Source organism: Triticum aestivum, chromosome 1A (genome assembly GCF_018294505.1).
Source record: "Triticum aestivum cultivar Chinese Spring chromosome 1A, IWGSC CS RefSeq v2.1, whole genome shotgun sequence".
Lineage (NCBI taxonomy): Eukaryota > Viridiplantae > Streptophyta > Magnoliopsida > Poales > Poaceae > Triticum > Triticum aestivum.
Genome location: NC_057794.1, coordinates 429,373,265 through 429,397,934, shown reverse-complemented (window position 1 = coordinate 429,397,934; position 24,670 = coordinate 429,373,265). Strand labels below are relative to the sequence as shown.

Below are 24,670 nucleotides of genomic sequence, written 5' to 3'. Positions count from 1 at the left end.
AGAGGAGGTTTACATAAGGCAACCACCTGGGTATGAGAATAAGAAAACATCCCACTATGTTTGCAAGCTTGACAAAGCTCTTTATGGTCTGAAACAAGCACCAAGGGCGTGGTACTCAAGATTGAGATCTCAGTTGAGGCACCTTGGTTTTGTTGCATCCAAGGCTGATACATCACTTTTTATTTATAACAAGGCAACCATAGTTGTATTTGTGTTGATATATGTTGATGATATTATTATTGCAAGTTCTTCACAAAGTGCCACTAATGCTCTTCTACGTGATCTGAGTTCAGAATTTGCTCTCAAGGATCTTGGTGATCTACACTTCTTCCTAGGTATTGAAGTTAAGAAGATTCAAGATGGGATAGTACTTAATCAGGAAAAATATGCTACCGAACTTCTAACTCGGATGGGGATGAAGGATTGTAAGCCATCACCCACACCATTATCTTCTTCAGAGAAACTTTCAGCATTTGAAGATGAACCTCTTAAGGAAGAAGAAAGCACAAGATACAGGAGTACTGTGGGAGCTTTGCAATATTTGACATTGACAAGACCGTATATATCCTTTGCTGTTAACAAGGTTTGTCAGTATTTATATGCACCTACTACTGCACACTGGACAACTGTTAAAAGGATTGTGAGATACATAAAGTATACTGTAAGTTTGGGTCTTCAGTTTAGACGCTCCAGTTCTACTCTTGTTAGTGCTTTTTCTGATGCTGACTGGGCAGGATGTAGTGATGACAGAAAATCAACTGGAGGTTTTGCAGTATTTTTTTGGATCTAATCTCATTTCCTGGAGTGCCAGAAAACAGGCTACAGTATCAAGGTCAAGTACAGAAGCGGAGTACAAATCTTTAGCAAATGCTACTGTTGAAATTATTTGGTTGGAGTCATTACTTCATGAATTAGGAATTAAACAACTTCGTGCATCTTGCTTATGTTGTGATAATTCGGGAGCAACCTCTCTTTCTGCTAATCCAGTCTTTCGTGGTAGAACCAAACATATTGAAATTGATTTTCACTTTGTGAGAGAAAGAGTTGCAGAGAAGAAGCTGGACATACGGTTTATTCCTTCCAAGGATCAAGTGGCAGACGGTTTCACTAAAGCTTTGCCAGTCAAGCCATTTGAAGAATTCAAGAAAAATTTGAATATAGGATAGTTGAGATTAAGGGAGGGTGTTAGATGATACGGTTTAAACCTATTGTAATCTCAATTGTCTCCTATCTCTATTCCCTCTCGTAACTACCTCGTTCTCTCTTCTCTGTACGAGCTGTATCCTAGCGATCAGCCTTGCCTTGTACGCCACGAACAGGGGCTTTTCCTATCGCACATAAATATACATCACGCGGCTTCTTACGAGGAGTAGGAACGCTTCCATCAAATCTTACAGGATCATCTATACAATCGGCCGTATTTGTTCGCTTTTCTGCTGTATTTTGATCTTTGTTCAGATGTGTTGAGTAAGAAGTGCAATGCAAGTTTGCACTTATGTGTGTAAAATGCTCGATTTGGGTTCATGGAAAGGAAATGTCAACTTGTCTACCTGAACTATGGGCGTCCTTTTACGGAAACGCTTCTATTCAGTGGGCTGATAATCGACATGGCACGGTGCGAGTAATGCTCACCCAAACCCATATCTGTCCCAATTGTTTTTCTTCTAAATTCATACTTGTACCCAGTGCCGGAGCTACAAAGAAAAAATTGGGCGGGCCAAGGTAATGAAGAGCACACAAAAATTGAACTGTATATACCATTTCAGTATGCATAGTGCATACTTTTGCTCTCATTGGCCACAAGATCAACAGATACTTTTGCTCTCATTGACTATAAGATCAGCAGATGTGCGACACGTACTAAATAGCATAAGCCAAATATGTGGGCGTAATCCTGGATCTCACTGCAAGAATTCAATACCTTTAAATAGTACATGTTCATTTGGTTGAAGTCCTTCATTTTGATTTGCTGCTGCTGTTGTTCCAATTCAACCAAGGGTAGAGGATGATCTGCTGGTGATGAAGGATCTTCCTCGAGTTCATTCACATCATATCTTTTCCTTGAGTTCATTTCGCAAAAAAAGCATCATATCTTTTCCTTTTAAAACCCAAATCAATTCCTCACTCCCCGCAAAAAAAAAAAAATCAATTCCTCACTAGCTACCTTTGTCCATGACAGATGACACCTAAATTATAATTTATAAAGATCAGCTGACTGAACAAGTCTGTGCTACCAATTCCGCTCGTTGCTCTGCTTGCCTCCACTGCAGGCTCGCCACCGCTAGTGCCTCCACATCAGATGGGGGATGGATCGGGGATCTCCACACTGTGGAGTTGCCACTACCTGCCTAGCTCCGACTGCTTCCCTGACTGCTGGACCTCCGCCGTCGGCCGGTGCCGTGCTCTAGTACTGGACGAGGCGTAGAGAGAGAATAGGAGATGGATGCGAGACAAGCCTGGCTGTGTTCAGATGTGTGTGTGCTGGTCTTTTCTTCCTCTTCTTTTTTTTTGCGGGTGGTGTGCTGGTCTAACGGACTGGACTATGGCTTGCCAAGTGCCAACTGGGTGTGCTGCATATGTATATAACTTATTTTTAGTGATTTGTTGGGCGGGTCACGGCACGGGTTTTGCCCGTGAGTAGCTCCGCCAGTGCTTGTACCTGCACCTCGGGTTTTATATTGTTCCCATACCCATACCCAGCCGTGGGTAATAACCAGGGTAAAAATATCCATCTCGATCACCTTTCAATTCACATTTTATCATGTATAAATCTCAGCATTTCAGTATATAAAACACAAAAATTTAGCATGTATATTTAGCATTTCAGCCGAGGCAAGATGAGGAGATGGGGTTTGTGTTCTATGAATGTGACGACGCAATAAGTGGGTGAGGGGAGAGTATTTTGTGTGTGTGCTCTAGCTATTAGGATAGGGTTTTTCATTTTTTACTGAATGACATAAGGGACATACATGTTAGATGTGCTAATATACGGGTAGGCGGGTACACAAGTATAGGTATTGCCTTCCTATATCCATACTCGGCTTACTCGTTGGGTACATTTTTTGCCATTTACAGACCCATAGGTATTTAACTTTTCCAAATCCTTAACCTAATAGGAGTTTTACCCATCAAGATTGTGGGTAGCGGGTACTCATTGCCATGTCGAGCTGACATTTCTGCGTGTGCCGCCTCCATGACCATGGTCAAATCTGCTTTTGATTGGATGGCTCTGAAGGAACATATTTTTTTCATTGACGTGGACCAGTTTGATTTAAGAAAAAGCACCCTAATTGAAATCGCAAACCGATCAATACAACATTTGCAGTTTCAAACCTATAACTTCACATTTTCTTTTCAGCTCCTGAATTGCAAGCCACCAGACCTTACTTTCTGAAAAAAACATTGGAAGCAAAACATATATGAAGTTCTAATACTTTTGAGAGAGTTGTTTACCCAAAACCACCACACTTCGGACTAGGGTAACAACTTGGTACTCCCTCCTTCCATCTATATAGGGCCTAATGCTTTTTTCAAAGCCGCCTTTGACTATTGACAAGATTAATAGTACATGACATGCATAATGTAAAAATTATATCATTGAAATCTCCTTTCACATACGAATTTGATGTTATGCTTTGCATAAGTTGCATATCATATATTATTGCTCTAACATTTGGTCAAAGTTAACATCAAAAAACGCATTAGGCCCTATATAGATGGAAGAAGGGAGTACCACATATGAGTCAGGGCACAAAAAAACACCGGTTCTACGCCTAATGCGTAACGCGAAGCACTGATGCTCGAATTTGGTTGCAATAACAGCAAAACCAACAGGTGGGGCCCGCCTGTCGGATTGACGTGGAGTGCCTATGTGGATAATTCGCTCAGTTGGCCCAATGCCCCACTTGTCAGCCTCTCTCTTCTTCCTCTCTCTCTCCCTCCAATCCACCAACCCCCACCACTTCCTTATCCTGCACCGCTGCCGGAGCCCAACCCCAGCGAGATACCCCATCACCAACGAGCTAACCCGTCGTCCCAGCAACCTAAAATCCGCCCCGCTGGACCTCGTGCTGTTGGAAATATGCCCTAGAGGCAATAATAAATAAGTTATTATTATATTTCCTTGTTCATGATAATTGTCTTTTATTCATGCTATAACTGTATTATCCGGAAATCGTAATACACGTGTGAATACATAGACCACAATATGTCCCTAGTGAGCCTCTAGTTGACTAGCTCGTTGTGATCAACAGATAGTCATGGTTTCCTGGCTATGGACATTGGATGTCGTTGATAACGGGATCACATCATTAGGAGAATGATGTGATGGACAAGACCCAATCCTAAGACTAGCACAAAAGATCGTGTAGTTCATTTGCTAGAGCTTTGCCAATGTCAAGTATCTCTTCCTTTGACCATGAGATCGTGTAACTCCTGGATACCGTAGGAGTGCTTTGGGTGTATCAAACGTCACAACGTAACTGGGTGACTATAAAGGTGCACTACAGGTATCTCCGAAAGTATCTATTGTTTTATGCGGATCGAGACTGGGATTTGTCACTCCGTGTAAACGGAGAGGTATCTCTGGGCCCACTCGGTAGGACATCATCATATGCGCAATGTGACCAAGGAGTTGATCACGGGATGATGTGTTACGGAACGAGTAAAGTGACTTGCCGGTAACGAGATTGAACAAGGTATTGGATACCGACGATCGAATCTCGGGCAAGTAACATACCGATAGACAAAGGGAATTGTATACGGGATCGATTGAGTCCTTGACATCGTGGTTCATCCGATGAGATCATCGTGGAACATGTGGGAGCCAACATGGGTATCCAAATCCCGTTGTTGGTTATTGACCGGAGAACGTCTCGGTCATGTCTGCATGTCTCCCGAACCCGTAGGGTCTACACACTTAAGGTTCGATGACGCTAGGGTTATAAAGGAAGCTTGTATGTGGTTACCGAATGTTGTTCAGAGTCCCGGATGAGATCCTGGACGTCACGAGGAGTTCTGGAATGGTCCGGAGGTAAAGATTTATATATAGGAAGTCCTGTTTCGGCCATCGGGACAAGTTTCGGGGTCATCGGTATTGTACCGGGACCACCGGAAGGGTCCCGGGGGCCCACCGGGTGGGGCCACCTGCCCCGGGGGGCCACATGGGCTGTAGGGGGTGCGCCTTGGCCTACATGGGCCAAGGGCACCAGCCCCAAGAGGCCCATGCGCCTGGGGAAACCCTAAAGGAAGAGTCCCAGCAGGGGAAGGCACCTCCTAGGTGCCTTGGGGGGGGAGGACTCCTCCCCTGGCCGCCGCCCCCTTGGAGATTGGATCTCCTAGGGGCTGGCGCACCCCCCCCTTGGGATCCCTATATATAGTGGGGTAGGAGGGCCTCCCAAATAAACCTTATGCCTTTGGTGCAGCCCCTCCCTCTCTCCCAAGTTCTTCTCCTCTCCCGTGGTGCTTGGCGAAGCCCTGCGGGATTGCCATGCTCCTCCACCACCACCACGCCGTTGTGCTGCTGTTGGATGGAGTCTTCCTCAACCTCTCCCTATCTCCTTGCTGGATCAAGGCGTGGGAGACGTCACCGGGCTGTACGTGTGTTGAACGCGGAGGTGCCGTCCGTTCGGCACTTGATCATCGGTGATCTGAATCACGACGAGTACGACTCCATCAACCCCGTTCACTTGAAACGCTTCCGCTTAGAGATCTACAAGGGTATGTAGATGCACTCTCCTTTCTACTCGTTGCTGGTCTCTCCATAGATAGATCTTGGTGACGCGTAGGAAAATTTTGAATTTCTGCTACGTTCCCCAACAGTGGCATCATGAGCTAGGTCTATTGCGTAGATTCTTTGCACGAGTAGAACACAAAGTAGTTGTGGGCGTTGATGTTGTTCAATATGCTTACCGTTACTAGTCCAATCTTGTTTCGACGGTATTGTGGGATGAAGCGGCCCGGACCGACCTTACACGTACTCTTACGTGAGACAGGTTCCACCGATTGACATGCACTTGGTGCATAAGGTGGCTAGCGGGTGCCAGTCTCTCCCACTTTAGTCGGAACGGATTCGATGAAAAGGGTCCTTATGAAGGGTAAATAGTAATTGGCATATCACGTTGTGGTCTTGCGTAGGTAAGAAACGTTCTTGCTAGAAACCCATAGCAGCCACGTAAAACATGCAAACAACAATTAGAGGATGTCTAACTTGTTTTTGCAGGGTATGCTATGTGATGTGATATGGCCAAAAGGATGTGATGAATGATATATGTGATGTATGAGATTGATCATGTTCTTGTAATAGGATTCACGACTTGCATGTCGATGAGTATGACAACCGGCAGGAGCCATAGGAGTTGTCTTTATTTTTTGTATGACCTGCGTGTCATTGAAGAACGCCATGTAACTTACTTTACTTTATTGCTAAACGCGTTAGCCATAGAAGTAGAAGTAGTCGTTGGCGTGACAACTTCATGAAGACACGATGATGGAGATCATGGTGTCATGCCGGTGACAAGATGATCATGGAGCCCCGAAGATGGAGATCAATGGAGCTATATGATATTGGCCATATCATGTCACAACTATTTGATTGCATGTGATGTTTATCATGTTTATACATCTTATTTGCTTAAAACGACGGTAGTAAATAAGATGATCCCTTACAACAATTTCAAGAAGTGTTCTCCCCTAACTGTGCACCGTTGCTACAGTTCGTCGCTTCTAAGCACCACGTGATGATCGGGTGTGATGGATTCTTACATTCACATGCAACGGGTGTAAGACAGTTTTACACAGCGAAAACACTTAGGGTTAACTTGACGAGCCTAGCATGTGCAGACATGGCCTCGGAACACGGAGACCGAAAGGTCGAGCATGAGTCGTATAGTAGATACGATCAACATGAAGATGTTCACCGATGATGACTAGTCCATCTCACGTGATGATCGGACACGGCCTAGTTGACTCGGATCATGTAATCACTTAGATGACCAGAGGGATGTCTATCTGAGTGGGAGTTCATAAGATGAACTTAATTATCCTGAACATAGTCAAAAGACCTTTTGCAAATTATGTCGTAGCTCGCGCTTTAGTTCTACTGTTTTAGATATGTTCCTAGAGAAAATATAGTTGAAAGTTGATAGTAGCGATTATGCGGACACTAGAAAGCTCATGTCCTTAATGCACCGCTCAGTGTGCTGAACCCCAAACGTCGTTTGTGGATGTTGTGAACATCGGACATACACATTTTGATAACTACGTGATAGTTCAGTTAAACGATTTGGAATTAAGGCACCAAAAACGTTTTTCGAAACGTCGCGGAACATATGAGATGTTTCGAGGGCTGAAATTAGGATTTCAGGCTCGTGCCCACGTCAAGGTATAAGACCTCCGACGATTTTCTTAACCTGCAAACTAAGAGAGAAAAGCTCAATCGTTGAGCTTGTGCTCAGATTGTCTGAGTGCAACAATCACTTGAATCAAGTGGGAGTTAATCTTCCAGATGAGATAGTGATGTTTCCCCAAAGTCATTGCCACCAAGCTGCTAGAGCTTCGTGATGAACTATAACATATCAGGGATAGATATGATGATCCTTGAGGTATTCATGATGTTTGACACCGCGAAAGTAGAAATCAAGAAGGAGCATCAATTGTTGATGGTTGGTGAAACCACTAGTTTCAAGAAGGGCAAGGGAACAAAGGGATACTTCATGAAACGGCAATTCAGCTGCTGCTCTAGTGAAGAAACCCAAGGTTGAACCCAAACCCGAGACTAAGTGCTTCTGTAATAAGGGGAACAACCACTGGAGCAGCATTACCCTAGATACTTGGTAGATGAGAAGGCTGGCAAGGTCGATGGAAGTATATTGGATATACATTATATTAATGTGTACTTTACTAGTACTCCTAGTAGCACCAGGGTATTGGATACCGGTTCGGTTGCTAAGTGTTAGTAACTCGAAATAAAAGCTACGGAATAAACGGAGACTAGCTAAAGGTGAGCTGACGATATATGTTGGAAGTGTTTCCAAGGTTGATATGATCAAGCATCGCACGCTCCCTCTACCATCGAGATTGGTGTTTGCGTTGAGCATAGACATGATTGGATTATGTCTATCGCAATACGGTTATTCATTTAAGGAGAATAATGGTTACTCTATTTTGAATAATACCTTCAATGGTCTTGCACCTAAAGGAATGGTTTATTGAATCTCGGTCGTAGTGATACACATTTTCATGCCAAAAGATATAAGATAGTAATGATAGTACCACTTACTTGTGGCACTGCCATATAAGTCATAATGGTATAAAACGCATGAAGAAGCTCCATGTTGATGGATCTTTGGACTCACTCGTTTTTGAAAAGTTTGAGACATGCGAACCATGTCTATTGGTGTATATGCATGAAGAAACTCCATGCAAATGGATCGTTCGGACTCACTTGATTTTGAATCACTTGAGATATGCAAATCATACCACATGGGCAAGATGACTGAAAAGCCTCATTTTCAGTAAGATGGAACAAGATAGCAACTTGTTGGAAGTAACACATTTTGATGTGTGCAGTCGAATGAGTGCTGAGGCATGCAGTGAATATCATTATGTTCTTACTTCACAGATGATTCGAGTAGATGTTGAGGATATTTACTTGATGAAACACAAGTCTGAATTATTGAATGGTTCAAGTAATTTCAGAGTGAAGTAGCAGATCATTGTGACAAGAGGATAAAATGTCTATGATATGATCATAGAGATGAATATCTGAGTTACGAGTTTTGGCACACAATTAAGACATTGTGGAAATTGTTTCGCAATTAATACCGCCTGGAACACCATAGTGTGATGGTGTGTCCGAACATCATAGTTGCACCCTATTGGATATGGTGCGTACCATGATGTCTCTTATCGAATTACCACTATCGTTCATGGGTTAGGCATTAGAGACAACCACATTCACTTTAAATAGGGCACCACGTAATTCCGATGAGATGACACCGTATGAATTATGGTTTAGAGAAACCTAAGTTGTCGTTTCTTAAAAGTTTGGGGCTGCGACGCTTATATGAAAAAGTCTCAGGTTGATAAGCTCGAACCCAAAGCGGATAAAATGCATCTTCATAGGAAACCCAAAACAGTTGGGTATACCTCCTAATTCAGATCCGAAAGCAATATGGATTGTTTCTAGAATCGGGTCCTTTTCTCGAGGAAAAGTTTCTCTCGAAAGAGTTGAGTGGGAGGATGGTGGAGACTTGATGATGTTATTGAACCATCACTTCAACCAGTGTGTGGCAGGGCACAGGAAGTTGTTCCTGTGGCACCTACACCAATTGAAGTGGAAGCTTATGATATTGATCATGAAACTTCGGATCAAGTCACTACCAAACCTCGTGGGATGACAAGGATGCGTACTACTTCAGAGTGGTACGTAATCCTGTCTTGAAGGTCATGTTGCTAGACAACAATGAACCTACGAGCTATGGAGAAGCGATGGTGGGCCCGGATTCCGATAAATGGCTCGAGGCCATAAAATCCGAGAGAGGATCCATGTATGAAAACAAAGTGTAGACTTTGGCAGAACGGCTCGATGGTCGTAAGGCTAATGAGTACAGATGGATTTCAAAAGGAAGACGGACAATGATGGTAAATGTCACCATTAAGAAAGCTCGACTTGTCGTTAAAATGTTTTCCGACAAGTTCAAGGAGTTGACTACGATGAGATTTTCTCACTCGTAGCGATGCTAAGAGTCTGTTGAAATTATATTAGCGATTACTGCATTATTTATGAAATCTTGCAGATAGGATGTCAAAACATTGTTTCCTCGATGATTTTAATGAGGAAAGGTTGTATGTGATACAACCGGAAGGTTTTGTCAATCCCGAAAGATGCTAATAAGTATGCAAAGCTCCAGCAATCCTTCTAAGGACTGGAGTGAGCATCTCGGAGTTGGAATGTATGCTTTGATGATGATAAAATTTTTGGGTTTGTACAAAGTTTATGAGAAACTTGTATTTCCAAAGAAGTGAGTGGGAGCACTATAGAATTTCTGATGAGTATATGTTGTTGACATATTGTTGATCAGAAATGACGTAGAATTTCTGGAAAGCATATAGGGTTATTTTGAAAGTGTTTTTCAATGGAAAGCCTGGATTAAGCTACTTGAACATTGAGCATCAAGATCTATAAGGATAGATCAAAATGCTTAATAATACTTTCAAATGAGCACATACCTTGACATGATCTTGAAGGTGTTCAAGATGGACCAGTCAAAGAAGGAGTTCTTGCCTGAGTTGTAAGGTATGAAGTTAAGACTTAAAGCTCGACCACGGCAGAATAGAGAGAAAGGACGAAGGTCGTCCCCTATGCTTAAGACGTAGGCTCTTCAGTATGCTATGCTGTGTACCGCACCTGAAGTGTGCCTTGCCATGAGTCAGTCAAGGGGTACAAGAGTGATCCAAGAATGGCTCACAGGACAGCGGTCAAAGTTATCCTTAGTAACTAGTGGACTAAGGAATTTTCTCGATTATGGAGGTGGTAAAAGAGTTCGTCGTAAAGGTTACGACGATGCAAGCTTGACACCTATCCGGATAGCTCTGAGTAGAGAGACCGAATACATATAATGGAGCAATAATTTAGAATAGCTCCAAGTAGAACAGTTGTTTGGAATAGCTCCAAATAGAGCGTGGTAGCTGCATCTAGGAGATGACATAGAGATTTGTAAAGCACACACGGATCTGAAAGGTTCAGACCCGTTGACTAAAACCTCTCTCACAAGCAACATGATCAAACATAAAACTCAATGAGTGTTAATCACATAGTGATGTGAACTAGACTACTGACTCTAGTAAACTCTTGGGTATTAGTCACATGGCGATGTGACCTGTGAGTGTTAATCACATGGCGATGTGAACTACATTATTGACTCTAGTGCAAGTGGGAGACTGTTGGAAATATGCCCTAGAGGCAATAATAAATAAGTTATTATTATATTTCCTTGTTCATGATAATTGTCTTTTATTCATGCTATAACTGTATTATCCGGAAATCGTAATACACGTGTGAATACATAGACCACAATATGTCCCTAGTGAGCCTCTAGTTGACTAGCTCGTTGTGATCAACAGATAGTCATGGTTTCCTGGCTATGGACATTGAATGTCGTTGATAACGGGATCACATCATTAGGAGAATGATGTGATGGACAAGACCCAATCCTAAGACTAGCACAAAAGATCGTGTAGTTCATTTGCTAGAGCTTTGCCAATGTCAAGTATCTCTTCCTTTGACCATGAGATCGTGTAACTCCTGGATACCGTAGGAGTGCTTTGGGTGTATCAAACGTCACAACGTAACTGGGTGACTATAAAGGTGCACTACAGGTATCTCCGAAAGTATCTATTGTTTTATGCGGATCGAGACTGGGATTTGTCACTCCGTGTAAACGGAGAGGTATCTCTGGGCCCACTCGGTAGGACATCATCATATGCGCAATGTGACCAAGGAGTTGATCACGGGATGATGTGTTACGGAACGAGTAAAGTGACTTGCCGGTAACGAGATTGAACAAGGTATTGGATACCGACGATCGAATCTCGGGCAAGTAACACACCGATAGACAAAGGGAATTGTATACGGGATCGATTGAGTCCTTGACATCGTGGTTCATCCGATGAGATCATCGTGGAACATGTGGGAGCCAACATGGGTATCCAGATCCCGCTGTTGGTTATTGACCGGAGAACGTCTCGGTCATGTCTGCATGTCTCCCGAACCCGTAGGGTCTACACACTTAAGGTTCGATGACGCTAGGGTTATAAAGGAAGCTTGTATGTGGTTACCGAATGTTGTTCGGAGTCCCGGATGAGATCCCGGACGTCACGAGGAGTTCCGGAATGGTCCGGAGGTAAAGATTTATATATAGGAAGTCCTGTTTCGGCCATTGGGACAAGTTTCGGGGTCATCGGTATTGTACCGAGACCACCGGAAGGGTCCCGGGGGCCCACCGGGTGGGGCCACCTGCCCCGGGGGGCCACATGGGCTGTAGGGGGTGCGCCTTGGCCTACATGGGCCAAGGGCACCAGCCCCAAGAGGCCCATGCGCCTGGGGAAACCCTAAAGGAAGAGTCCCAGCAGGGGAAGGCACCTCCTAGGTGCCTTGGGGGGGGGAGGACTCCTCCCCTGGCCGCCGCCCCCTTGGAGATTGGATCTCCTAGGGGCTGGCGCACCCCCCCCCTTGGGATCCCTATATATAGTGGGGTAGGAGGGCCTCCCAAATAGACCTTATGCCTTTGGTGCAGCCCCTCCCTCTCTCCCAAGTTCTTCTCCTCTCCCGTGGTGCTTGGCGAAGCCCTGCGGGATTGCCATGCTCCTCCACCACCACCACGCCGTTGTGCTGCTGTTGGATGGAGTCTTCCTCAACCTTTCCCTCTCTCCTTGCTGGATCAAGGCGTGGGAGACGTCACCGGGCTGTACGTGTGTTGAACGCGGAGGTGCCGTCCGTTCGGCACTTGATCATCGGTGATCTGAATCACAACGAGTACGACTCCATCAACCCCGTTCACTTGAACGCTTCCGCTTAGCGATCTACAAGGGTATGTAGATGCACTCTCCTTTCTACTCGTTGCTGGTCTCTCCATAGATAGATCTTGGTGACGCGTAGGAAAATTTTGAATTTCTGCTACGTTCCCCAACACGTGCCTCCATGGCCAGATGTCTCCCCGGACGAACGCATGCGTGCACTGCATCGGCCGTTGCCTGGCGGCGCGAGCAGTGACTGGCGGCGCGAGTTGGCAGTGAAATTGCGAGCAGTGGCGGGCGGCGCCTGGCTGGCGGCAAACCAGAAGCATGGGGCCGCCCCTAGGCGTCTCTTGCGCGGGCACATGCTAATTAATGGAGGCGGTTGCGGCGTCAGGCCCCATGGGCGCCATGATGGAGCACATGTCGGCGGTGCTGGAGCTGTTGTACCCGGTGGCGGGCGGCGATGCCCAGGGAGGCCCTGGCCGCGCGCCATGGAGGGCATGTCCTGCGGCGGCGGCAAGTCCGTCATCGGCGTCCCCTGCGCTTGAGCCCACCATCGCCTTCATAGCCAAAGAATACCACCATGGGTGTCGCCTGAGCTTCTCCTTGCTGCAGCTGCATCGCGCGTTCCCCGGTGCACTGCTGCGCGACCTCACCTGATCCGGGTGCCGATGAAGACACGCCCATAGCATGTTTGTTGAAATGCCCATAAGAAAATTGGAGAGAGAAAGAAGAAGACTCTAGTCATTGACAGGTGGGGCCCTCGTCCAACTCAGTAAATTGTCCACACAAGCACGCCACGTCAGCCCGTCAGGTGGGACCTACCCGTCGGTTTTGCTTTTTTCCGACCAAATTAAACAATCAGTGCTCCGCGTTATTGATTAGGCACAGAGTTGGTGATTTTTTGTGCCCTGACTCAAATGTGATATCAAGTTGTTACCCTAACACCAAGTGTGGTGGTTTTAGGTACTCCTTTTGAGACGAGAAGCTCGAAAACTACTCTCTTTGTCCCATAATATAAGCGCGTATTTGACACTACTACACTAGTGTAGAAAACGCTCTTATATTAGGAATATCGGGTCACGAAGAACAAGATTTTAAGTTTTACTCGTTTTACTTTTTTATTCTCTTTCAAATAGACAACCCTGTATTATTGGGCCCAAATCTGGTCCGTGGTGGTGGTACGTCCAGTCCCCACCAAAAGCACATAGGCCCCTTTCGACGCTCCTTCACAACCCAGTGGGCCGCGTTTCCTTCCGGCGCCGCCAAAGCGTTTGGCGTCCAACCCACGCACGCGGCCCCGGCCGTCTCCGCCGTGCCTACGAAGAGATCGAAGAGGAAGAGGAAGCGGCGTCGCGGCGCACCCCGTTTTTCCATTCTCGGCTTCCTCGCCCACCGACCACCCCCGCCTCTCCTCCCTCAGCCTATGCGCCGCCCCACGCCGCCGCCATTGACGTAAGCCCCTCTCCTCCCTCAGCCTACGCGCCGCCCCACGCCGCCGCCATTGACGTAAGCCCCTCTCCTCCACCGTCGCGCTCCCGCTCCGCTGCTCCGTTCCCTTCCCTTCCCTTCTCCCGCGTAGTCACTTCCGGTTCTCTCTCTCCGCGCGCGCGCGCTCGTGCAGGCACAGATGATGGGCTCCTCGGGCTCCGGCAATGGCTCCCGCCACCTCGACCCGGGCCGCGTCCACGAGCTCGTCATGCGCCGCAAGCCGTACGACCTCCTCCACTACCTGAATTCCATACCCGGGGCGTCCGAGGACCCGCACTGCCGCCAGATCAAATACGTCGCGGAGACTCTCCTGCTGCTCATGCGAAGGTGCGGTCCTCGCCTCTCGGTGGCGTCTCGCTTCATGGATCCAGCTCTTGCTCTGGCCCATGCGACGCTCCTTCCCCCGCTTCCTCCCGGGGCTAGCCGCCACGATTCCTGCGCCTGCTTCTCGCGCTTCCTCTAGTAGTAGGACTACTAATTTGGTTGCGTTGTTTTCTCGTCCTCCAGAGGTTTGGTTCCCGGAGACAAGACGCTGATCGTGGATTGGGCCCGAAACGCATGGCTGAACGCGACCCAAAGCAGGTTGGTACTTGAAATCTCGCAGTGGCTCGTGCTCTTCCTCGTAATGCCGTGTTCCTAGTTTCCTACCATGTGTCGCCCGCTATCTGTTCGATGTTTGTACCCCGAGAAATGGTCCTAAGCATCTACGGTTAGTTCCATCTGGTCTCTGGTGCCGATTTGTTGCTTGCGTAATGAGCGATTCAGTGTAGTATAGCGCGTATAATAATACTACAATTTTGTTATTGGAATGGTGCTCAAGCACTTGATTGATTTCCTTTAATCTCCTGTGCAGAATTTCTGCTACTCGATAGAATGGTTATGGCAAATTCTGTTCAGTTTTGTTCTGTAACTTAAAAGGTTTGGCTTAGTCTCGTGTTACAAGATAAATCTTCTGTCGAATTCTTTCCGTGGAAGTTATTTATGTTGGCAAGGCACCATCTCATTCGGGAAAAATGAAACCATCTTCCGTTTTACAAAAGGATGCTACTTGTGTTGCTTCTTAAAATGTTGATATGCTATCTCAATTAGCTAGACATATAATGATTTGAGTTTATCTCTGCATATAAATTAAATGTTTGTTCTATTTTTGCAGACTTTTTTCATCCCAGATGGTTGGTGGTGGTCCATCCAATTTTACTTCAGATGCAGGTTCAGCACTATAACCTCTAGCATATCTTCTCTTGGTGTCACTGAGCATTTTGTTGAACGTCATTTACAGATTTACCTGAGGATTTTCCCTGTTATGAGTTTATAACTCATAGATGGCCGTTTTTATTGGCATTTTGTCAAGATTATTTTCACAGTATATTGTATATGTTGTGAACGTATGACTGTACATATACGATCAAGATGATTGCCACAAGGATTTTATTTTTCTACTGCCATGTTTATCCAAGATTGAACATGCAGGTTTTGGTTACATTATCTTTCAGGTAATTCATTATTTCTCAAAATCCTATCAACTACTGCAAGCTTTTCTGACAGGAGGAACGTTTGCCAAGAGAAATTACGTTAGCAACTTAGTGTATAGCTGCTTAGTTTATCAAGTTGCTCTGCAGTCAATATACACCTATGGATTATGGTAGATATACTCCTATACTTGCCGGCAAGATTTCTGTGTACTGCTACTTGTTCTTTATCTACTATTTACTCTCATAGTAAGTCACAAATAGATCAAGGTGAATGGTTGTATATCTATGGTGGATGATCTGTGTCATTCTTATACAGGTTATAATATGCATCCACACAATTCAAGTTCATATTCTGGAAGGATGTTGACCAATGAACCTGGCAGTAATGGTATAGCAAAATTCGGTGTTTCACTTCTATCCGAACTGTCTGTTTCTACTAACCATCATGGTACATGTGTGCAGACTTCAGACATGCTGCAATGCATAATCAATTATCTGCTTCTAACCCAAGGAATCATACTGCAACATTTCCTCCACAGCAAGCAAACTCAACTGATGGTCGGTAAATGTTCCATGTCTTCCTACTCTACAATTTTTCTCCCATAAGTATGTATTTAGAACGATCATCATTCATGTCTGATGTGTGGTGATGCTTGATGGAACCCCTGCTTTTAACTCCGGAACTCATGCTTCAGCATATGTTCCATTGCGGAATAATTCTAAGCTTGGTTAGTAACAATTCCTGATTCCTTACCCTGCATTGTTAATTACCATGTTTATTAATTGTCATGTCGCTCCTGCTTGACATGCCAATTCACAAAGAAAGAGCGAAAGCCTGATGACTTGTGCGCTTTGTCTGTTAACTTGAAAGTAATGCTAACAAGTTTCTTGCTTTTTACCATGGTGACTCACGAGTGTGCTGTCTTGATACAGCAAGGAAATATTTGTTCGCTACTTGTTCATTCATATAGGGTAACTGAAAGGATTGCGATGATTCAAGTTCAATTTTGGCAATGTAGTCTGGAACGTTTGGAATAAATAAGATGGAACTCCTATCAACTACTCCCAAAGTTTTCTGAAACAGGACGAATGATTCTTAATTGAAACTAAAAGTTAGCAACTTAGCATAGCTGCTCAGTTTACGAAGTTGACAAGGTTTCTGTGTACCACTCCTTGTCCTGCATCTAATATTTACTTTCGTAGTCAGTCGCAAATAGATTCAGGTAAACGGGTGTGTATCTTAGGTGGATGATCTGTGCTATTATTTTACAGGTCATGATATGCACCCACACAATTCAAGTTCATATTCTGGAAGGATGTCGACCAACGAACCTGGTAGTAATGGCACAGCTAAATTTGGTGTTTTACTTCTATTTATCTGAACTTTGTATTTCTACTAACAATCATCACACATGTGCAGGGCTCAGAGATACTGCAACGCATAATCAATTATCTGCTTCTTACTCACGGAATCATACTGCAACATTTCCTCAACTGCAATTAAACTCGAATGATGGTTAGTAAATGTTCCATGTTTGCTTACTTTATAATTTATCTTACATAAGTATGTACTGAGCTGATCATAATGTCTGATGTGTAGTGATGCTTGATGAAACATTTGCCTTTAACCCTGGAACTCATGCTTCAGCATATGTTCCATCAGGGGGTTATTACACACTTGGTTAGTAGTGTTTCTTGTTTTCTTACCCTCCCTGCATTCTTGATACATCAGTTAACATGTTATTAGTTTGTCATGCCACTCCTGCTTGACATGCAAATTCACAGAGAAAGGAAAATCCTGATGACTTTTGAACTTTGCTTGTTAACTTAAAATTAACGCCGACAAGTTTCTTGCTTTGTACCATGGTAAGTCACGAGTCTGTTGTCTTGATACAACGAGGAAATATTTGTTTGCTGCTTATTCCTTCATCTCTTATTACTGAAAGGATTGCCAGTGCATTAGCGATTCAAGTTTCAACTTTGCCAATGTAGTCTGGAATGTTTGAAATAAACAAGATGAACTCCTATCAACTACTCCAAGGTTTTCTGTAACAGGACAATCATTTGTTAATAGAAACTAAAGTTAGTAGCTTAGCATATCTGCTCAGTTTACCAAGTTGCTCTTCTGTCAATATACACCTATGGTAAATATACTCGTATACTTGTTGACAAGGTTTCTGTTTACCACTCCTTGTCCTGCATCTAATATTTACTTTCGTAGTCAGTTAAAAATAGATCCAGGTAAATGGGTGTATATCTATGGTGGATAATCTGCGATATTCTTTACAGGTCATAAGATGCACCCACAAAATTCAAATTCAAATTCTGGAAGGATGTTGACTAACAAACCTGGTAGTAATGGTATAGCTAAATTTGGTGTTTTACTTCTATCTATCCGAACTGTGTATTTCTACTAACAATCATCACATGTGTGCAGGGCTCAGAGATACTGCAACGCATAATCAATTATCTGCTTCTTACTCACAGAATCATACTGCAACATTTCCTCAACTGCAATTAAACTCGAATGATGGTTAGTAAAATGTTCCATGTTTGCTTACTTTATAACTTTTCTCATATAAGTATGTATTTGAGCTGATCAAGTCTGGTATGTAGTGATTCTTGATGAAACATCTACCTTTAACCCTGGAACTCATGCTTCAGAATATGTTCCATCACGAGGTTATTATACACTTGGTTAGTAGTGTTTCCTATTTTCTTACCCCTATCTTACCTGCATTCTTGATAGTTTGTCATGTCTCTCCTGCTTGACATGCCAATTCACAAAGAAAGAAAAATCCTTGTGAGCTTTGCCTGTTAACTTAATTAATGCTGGGAAATTTCTTGCTTTGTACAATGGTAAGTCATGAGTCTGCTGTCTTCATACAATGAGGAAATATTTGTTTGCTGCTTATTCATTCATATCTTATTACTGAAAGGATTGCCAGTGTATTAGCGATTCAAGTTCCAGCTTTGGCAGTGTAGTCTGGAATGTTTGAAATTAACAAGATGAACTCCTATCAACTACTCCAAGGTTTTCTGAAACAGTAAGAACATTTGCTAACAGAAACTTAAGTTCAAAACTTAGCATAGCTGCTTAGTTACCAAGTTGCTCTGCAGTCAATATGCACCTATGTTAAATATTCATATACTTGTTGACAAGGTTTCTGTGTACTGCTCCTTACCCTTTTATGTGATATTCACTTTCGTGGTCAGTTACAAATTGATCAAGGTAAATGTATGTATATCTATGGTGGATGATCTGTGTCATTCTTTTACAGGTCATAATATGCACCCACACAATTCAAGTTCATATTCTGAAAGGATGTTGACCAACGAACCTTGTAGTAATGGTATTTCTAAGTTCGTTGTTTTACTTCTATCCCCTATCCTCTATACCTCAAAAATAAAAACGTTGTATTTCTTCTAACCATCATGGCATCATAAAATGTGTGCAGAGGTCAGAGATGCTGCAATGCATAATCAGTTATCTGCTTCTAACTCAAGGAATTATACTGCAACTTTTCCTCCAGTGCAGGCAAACTCGAATGATGGTTAGTAAATGTTACATGTTTGCTAACTCTACATTTTTTCTTACATAAGTATGCATTTGGACTGATCATCATGTCTGATTTGTAGTGCCGCTTGATGAAACATCTGCTTTTAACTCCGGAACTCATGCTTCAGCATATGTTCCATTGCGGGATAATCCTACACTTGGTTAGTAACATTTCCTGTTTTCTTACCCTGAATCCGTGGTGCGTCACTTAACATGTTTATTAGTATGTCATGTCACTCCTGCTTGCATGCCAATTCACAAAAAATAAAGAAATCCCAATGACCTGTGAACCTGCCTGTTAACTTAAATTAGTGCTGACAAGTTTCTTGCTTTGTACCATGGTAAAGTCATGAGTCCACTGTCCTAATACAACGAGGAAATATTTGTTCACTAGTACTTGTTCATTAATATAATACTAATTGAAAAAAGAAAGTATAAAGAAATATTTGTTCACTACTTGTTCATTAATATTTGTTCACTACTCCTGCTAGACATGCCAATCACGAAAAACAAAGTATATTATTATTGAGAGATTGCCAGTGTATTCGTGATATGATTTTCTACTTCGGCAAGTAGTCTAGAATGTTTGGAAAATTGGAATTAATAAGATGGAACTTCTTGCTACTTTTCGATGATTTTACCATTTGCCCACTTAACTGACAGAGTCGATAAGCCACCGGGCATGTTTGCTTTATAATACAGTGAAATCTAGTGGTACATATATATAGATGCCTAGTTACCATCTAAATACTTCGTTCATCCTTTGCATGCATCTGTGCTTTGTTGCTCTAATTCAGACATGTTTATTTTGCACATATTATGAGTTTATGTTCAGAGATACAATATTTCTGTATTTTGTCTAGTTGAATATACACATTATGAAGCAACACTGGAATAGGGGTCCTATGAGGTCACCGCCTCACTGGCACAGAACCCAGTGAAAGTTTTTTCTAGTTCATTCTGAAAGATCATTTCTAGTCCACCTATGAGCAGATAGAATAAGCTATCACAGATTCTACCTTCTTTGCCACCTCTATCTTGTACTCCCCTCAAAAAACGTCTTACATTATGGGACGGAGGGAGTATATCCAAGTAGAAGTCGAAACTTGAAATAACTTCTGAGTAATTAATTGCATTTTTCCTTGATTTTTCATGCAATGCTATTTCAACGAGAAGGTGAAGCCAATTATATTGCAGCAATGTTTAGTAATATGCTTTGTCTAATGTTTTATGTGATGGTTCTTTCTCTGATGTTTTTCCAGCACAAGCATTCAATGAACTCTTGGATAATATTTTTTCGCCACAAAAGCATGGTACAGGGACGGTCGGACCACTATGGCCGTGCCACCCTGGGTCAGAGCAGAAAAGAAAAGGTTAAAATCTTTATTGACACTTGTTTCCAGAAGATTACATGTGCATCAACGTGTGTGTCATATTGCAGTGCTGCCCACAGTAGATATCAAAGGAAAGAGACCTGCATCGATGAAGGTGACGACGCTGAGGTTGAACGTTGCTTCTTTGGTTGCAGAGGATGGAATTAATAGTGCTGCAGGGGTGTTGATTAGGAATGGCAGCACGGCACAATTCGTCGGTGCATCATGCTTTAGTCCGATACTACGCAGGGAGCCAGCTCTTCTGCTTGCAGCTGCTTGTTGCAAAGGGATCAAAATCGCTCTGTCCTATCAACCAGCTAGTATCACGCTGGAGTCCCATCTGCTCCCTCTGCTCAACCCGCTATACGCCTCTTCGGATCAACCGCCAGATGTAGTGCAGCTGAAAGAATTCCTGAGCCAGGGATACCCACATTTCGTAGTCCGGGACATTCCAGAAGAATCCAATCGTGCTGCTTGTGAGTTGGCTCTCAATGTTTTGCACCTACGGGAGTCCTATATGTTCTTCAATGATCCGCCAGAATGGCTTGTCCCTTACCTAGATCAGTGAGCTTAAATACTCTTTGAGTTTGAAAACGATTCACCGGCTACTCAGTAGAAAGCTTCATGGTGTAGGTAAATGGCAGGTGCAAGCTTTCATCTTGAGTGTAGTACTTTAGATTAGATATAGTGAAGTTGAAGCATACATACAGTAATGACGTTCTTTCAACATCTCACATACATGGATAGTGTCTTGTCTGTCTTCTTGCTGTACTTGTGCACCCAGTTGTGATAGGTTGTGATGTAAACCTGGATAGACCATATACTGATGAATAGAAATGATTACAGTTGTTCTTTGGTGGTTGTTCACTTACTCTATCGATCAGTGTCCTGCTTTTCCTACAACATCTTTCATGATTCTACTCCCTCCGTCCCATAATATAAGAGCGTTTTTGACACTACACTAGTGTCAAAAACGTTCTTATATTATGGTACGGTGGGAGTATGTTTCTTTGGTAATTTGTATTACAAATATCATGCTACATTTATATAGTCTGATATATTAGTACTAGTGTTTAGAAAGCCTGTGCTGTGCTGGAGACATTTTGTGCCGTATAGTACAACTTGCCCTCTGTACTGGGAATTCCCTATACATACATAATTTCTTTCTTTCTATACAAGTATCTGCTTCAGGTTATTTGGAATGTAAACCTCGAATAGTTGAATGTAGCTTCCTGAATATGTGTCGCAAACATAGGGCAATTGTTTTGGATTGCTCCTTAGAGTTGTGAGATTAAACTATATCCTTAGCATGTGTGTTGTTTTTGCTCCATTGTTGTCTATCTGCCGGGCACTGTAGATGCAAACGTGACGATGAGTCTGTCCTGGCACACAAGGAGAGCCGGTGTCCAAATTGGAGTTTCTTAGAGCATCTCTAGTTCATCCTCCATAACTTTAATTCTCCATTCTATCCCCTATCCCTTTTTTGTGGAATTAAACCTTCATCTTCTTGCCTTTCTCCCGAAACTTAATCCCCCCAAAAATTCTTTTCCTTCAAAAGTTTGTGTACAAACTTTATTATTCGAACATATGCTTTCATAACATATTAATTTGAGACTTAATCTAGGATACACATAAAATTCGTCGTTGCACAATAAGAACTGTTGTTGCTGATCTAGGGTACATATTACTAAGAACATAGACTACAACCATGGAAGGCGAGGACACAAAACATAGGGTTCTCAAGCTGCGTCACGATCATCAGGATCGATGCACCCTCCCCCCCCCCCCACCCCCACCATTAGCGCCTAGAGAGTCGGCAAGTGGGTTGCGGACCTGGCTGGGCCAGAGGAAGAAGCCGTGGAGGGAGCACCGGCGAAGTCATACATTACCCCCTGGATGCCCATGTGATGGGAAGTAGCCCAAACCAATACCACATCCAACATCTCGAAATCTAAAATCCATAACGAAGACACCGCGAGCAATCAAGACGACGACTACATGAAGGAAAATGACATCCTGACGTTGTCGCCATCTGATCCGAAGAACTGAACCTAGGGCTTTCCCTAGTGCTCAAAGAGGGGCACAAATAGAGGCCATAACAACGCCTTCATGAAGGAAGGCGACACCCGCAGGTGTCGATGCTGCCAGCATTGGCAAACCGAGCAGGATTTAGCCCTGGCATATGTCTGAGCAACCTCAAAACCAACAGATTAGTATCCAAAGACGAGGAAATCAGTCTACCACTGCAAGAAGGAGAGTTGCGCCCGCCACCGAAGATAAAGGTGGCAACGGGCGCCGCCAGACGCGCGAACTTTGGTGCTAGCGGAGAAGCACAAGGCATCAGTGTGGATGAGGTTGGAAACATGGCGGGGCGAAGAGGGCGGCACAGGGGCGACGATGATCGGTGATGCCAACAAGCCAAGATCTGGGGACGCACATCCGAACCGTTGGGGCGAACCTATGAGGACGCCGGCGAGCGAAGGAAGCTGGAGGGGAACGCAGCTTGCCGAGCATCGGACCAGAGCCGCACCAGCAAAGGACGTCGACTAGCCACAGACACCGGAGGAGACGTAGACCGCACTGGGCAGCAACACATCCCTGCGCCTCAAGGCCTCGAAGCCCAGATCTAGCCCATCCACCGTAATTCATAAACCACCGGAGAGGTAAGTTTTAGGGATCAAAAACTATGTTTTGAGGAAGGTAAACGTTTCCGATCGGTACGCCGGCCGAACGTTCGACCGGACGTGCGCTACGCGTAGATCCTACGGAATGAGCGCGTCAGATCAAGGTGATAGAGGCAAAGGTGTCCCGATGTTTCGATGAGATGGTGTCTATCGTTTCTATGGGAGTCAACCTTGACGATACGACTACGAACGTGCGAGACGTCGCGCCTTAGCAATTGCTAAACCAACTTCCGAGGGGTTATTGACCACGCCGGAGCACGATCAACCTGACCACGAGGGTCTGTTTCCTGCAAGCAAACGAAGAACAAGCAAGAAACTGAGATTGCAATCTGGATATTGCGAATATAGGATGAAAACTTTATTGATCAAGGTGGGGTTCTGTGACGTCTTGATCTGGTCGTTGGACACAAACGAAGTACGAGAAGTTGCAGCTATGACGAACTTTTAATCTAAACAAAACCCAAAGTCTAAACGACGCCCTAAGGGCTGTATATATGGAGGAAGAGGGGGGGGGGAATTTCGTGGCCCTTGAGGGTGGGGTCCGAAACCAACCCTAACTCTTGTTTCCCCACACATACGGACTCTAAAAATAACCTATACTTAAGTATTTCGAAATTACATGGGCCTGCCCCAATAATAAGGTGACGCAGCACCTAGAATAGCCTATGGACGAATATTATGAAGTGGCATCTTGTATATTTCGTCCAAGGCTTCATGCACTCTTTATGGTGGCTTCAAAGTCCTGAAATCATCACTTGTAACTCCGTTCTTGATCCTCTTGCGCATGCCATCAACTCCATGCGTGTTCTTGCTCCAATGTTCATCCTTCTCCAAGCTAGGCCCTTCATTTGTAAGCAAAACAAATGTATCCAATTTAGGCAGCATCATATTCTCATGAACATTAAAATCATTACCAAGAAACGAAAGTACCTGGTAATTTAATTGGCGTGCACGAGCTCTAGTAATTGGTCCAGTATATGTAACAGTAGGGGATGTGGATGTAACAATGGTATTGATGTCCTCATCATCCCCCCCTTCTTGAAATGAAGTCGTCCTCGACGGAATCTCATTTTCCTCACCCAAATAAGGCTTCAAATCTGCAATGTTAAAAGTGGGACTAACCCCAAAATCTGCAGGTAGCTCAAGTTTATATGCATTATCATTTATTTTCTCTAACACCTTAAAAGGACCATCAACACGTGGCATTAGCTTTGATTTGCGCAAATTAGGAAATCTATCTTTACGCAAATGTAACCAAACAAGATCTCCAGGTGCAAACACAACATGTTTTCTACCCTTATCTGCAGCAAGTTTATATTTAGCGTTCATACGCTCAATGTTTTCCTTAGTTAACTCATGCATTTTTAAAATCAATTCAGAATGTTCTTTAGCATCAAAATTAACCTTCTCCGAAGATGGAAGAGGCAACAAATCAATAGGTGCACAAGGTAGGAAACCATACACAATTTCAAAAGGGCACATCTTAGTAGTAGAATGCAATGAACAATTATAAGCAAATTCAATATGAGGCAAGCATTCTTCCCACATTTTCTTATTATTCTTCAAAATAGCCCT

At 43.8% G+C, this 24,670-nt stretch overlaps 1 protein-coding gene across 14 annotated transcripts; it reads left to right on the top strand.

Annotated features, from left to right (window-relative positions):
• The first annotated feature begins 12,827 nt into the window (after nt 1-12,827).
• On the top strand, nt 12,828-21,278 carry LOC123054046 (uncharacterized). Of its 14 annotated transcripts, none has more exons than XM_044477708.1 (18): nt 12,828-13,971; nt 14,141-14,334; nt 14,515-14,589; nt 15,161-15,216; nt 15,796-15,867; nt 15,942-16,037; nt 16,127-16,207; nt 16,752-16,814; nt 16,900-16,995; nt 17,080-17,160; nt 17,769-17,840; nt 17,917-18,012; nt 18,096-18,176; nt 18,761-18,832; nt 18,938-19,033; nt 19,119-19,199; nt 20,301-20,411; nt 20,480-21,278. In XM_044477708.1, the coding sequence occupies exons 2-18, from the start codon at nt 14,147-14,149 to the stop codon at nt 20,977-20,979; spliced, it is 1,917 nt and encodes a 638-aa protein (XP_044333643.1). In that variant the 5' UTR covers nt 12,828-13,971; nt 14,141-14,146; the 3' UTR covers nt 20,980-21,278. The 14 variants fall into 14 exon arrangements, with proteins under 14 accessions (XP_044333643.1, XP_044333660.1, XP_044333652.1 ...); XM_044477725.1 differs by having other exon boundaries at nt 12,828-14,025; nt 16,175-16,207; XM_044477717.1 differs by having other exon boundaries at nt 12,828-14,025; nt 17,769-17,831.
• Nucleotides 21,279-24,670: the final 3,392 nt, after the last annotated feature.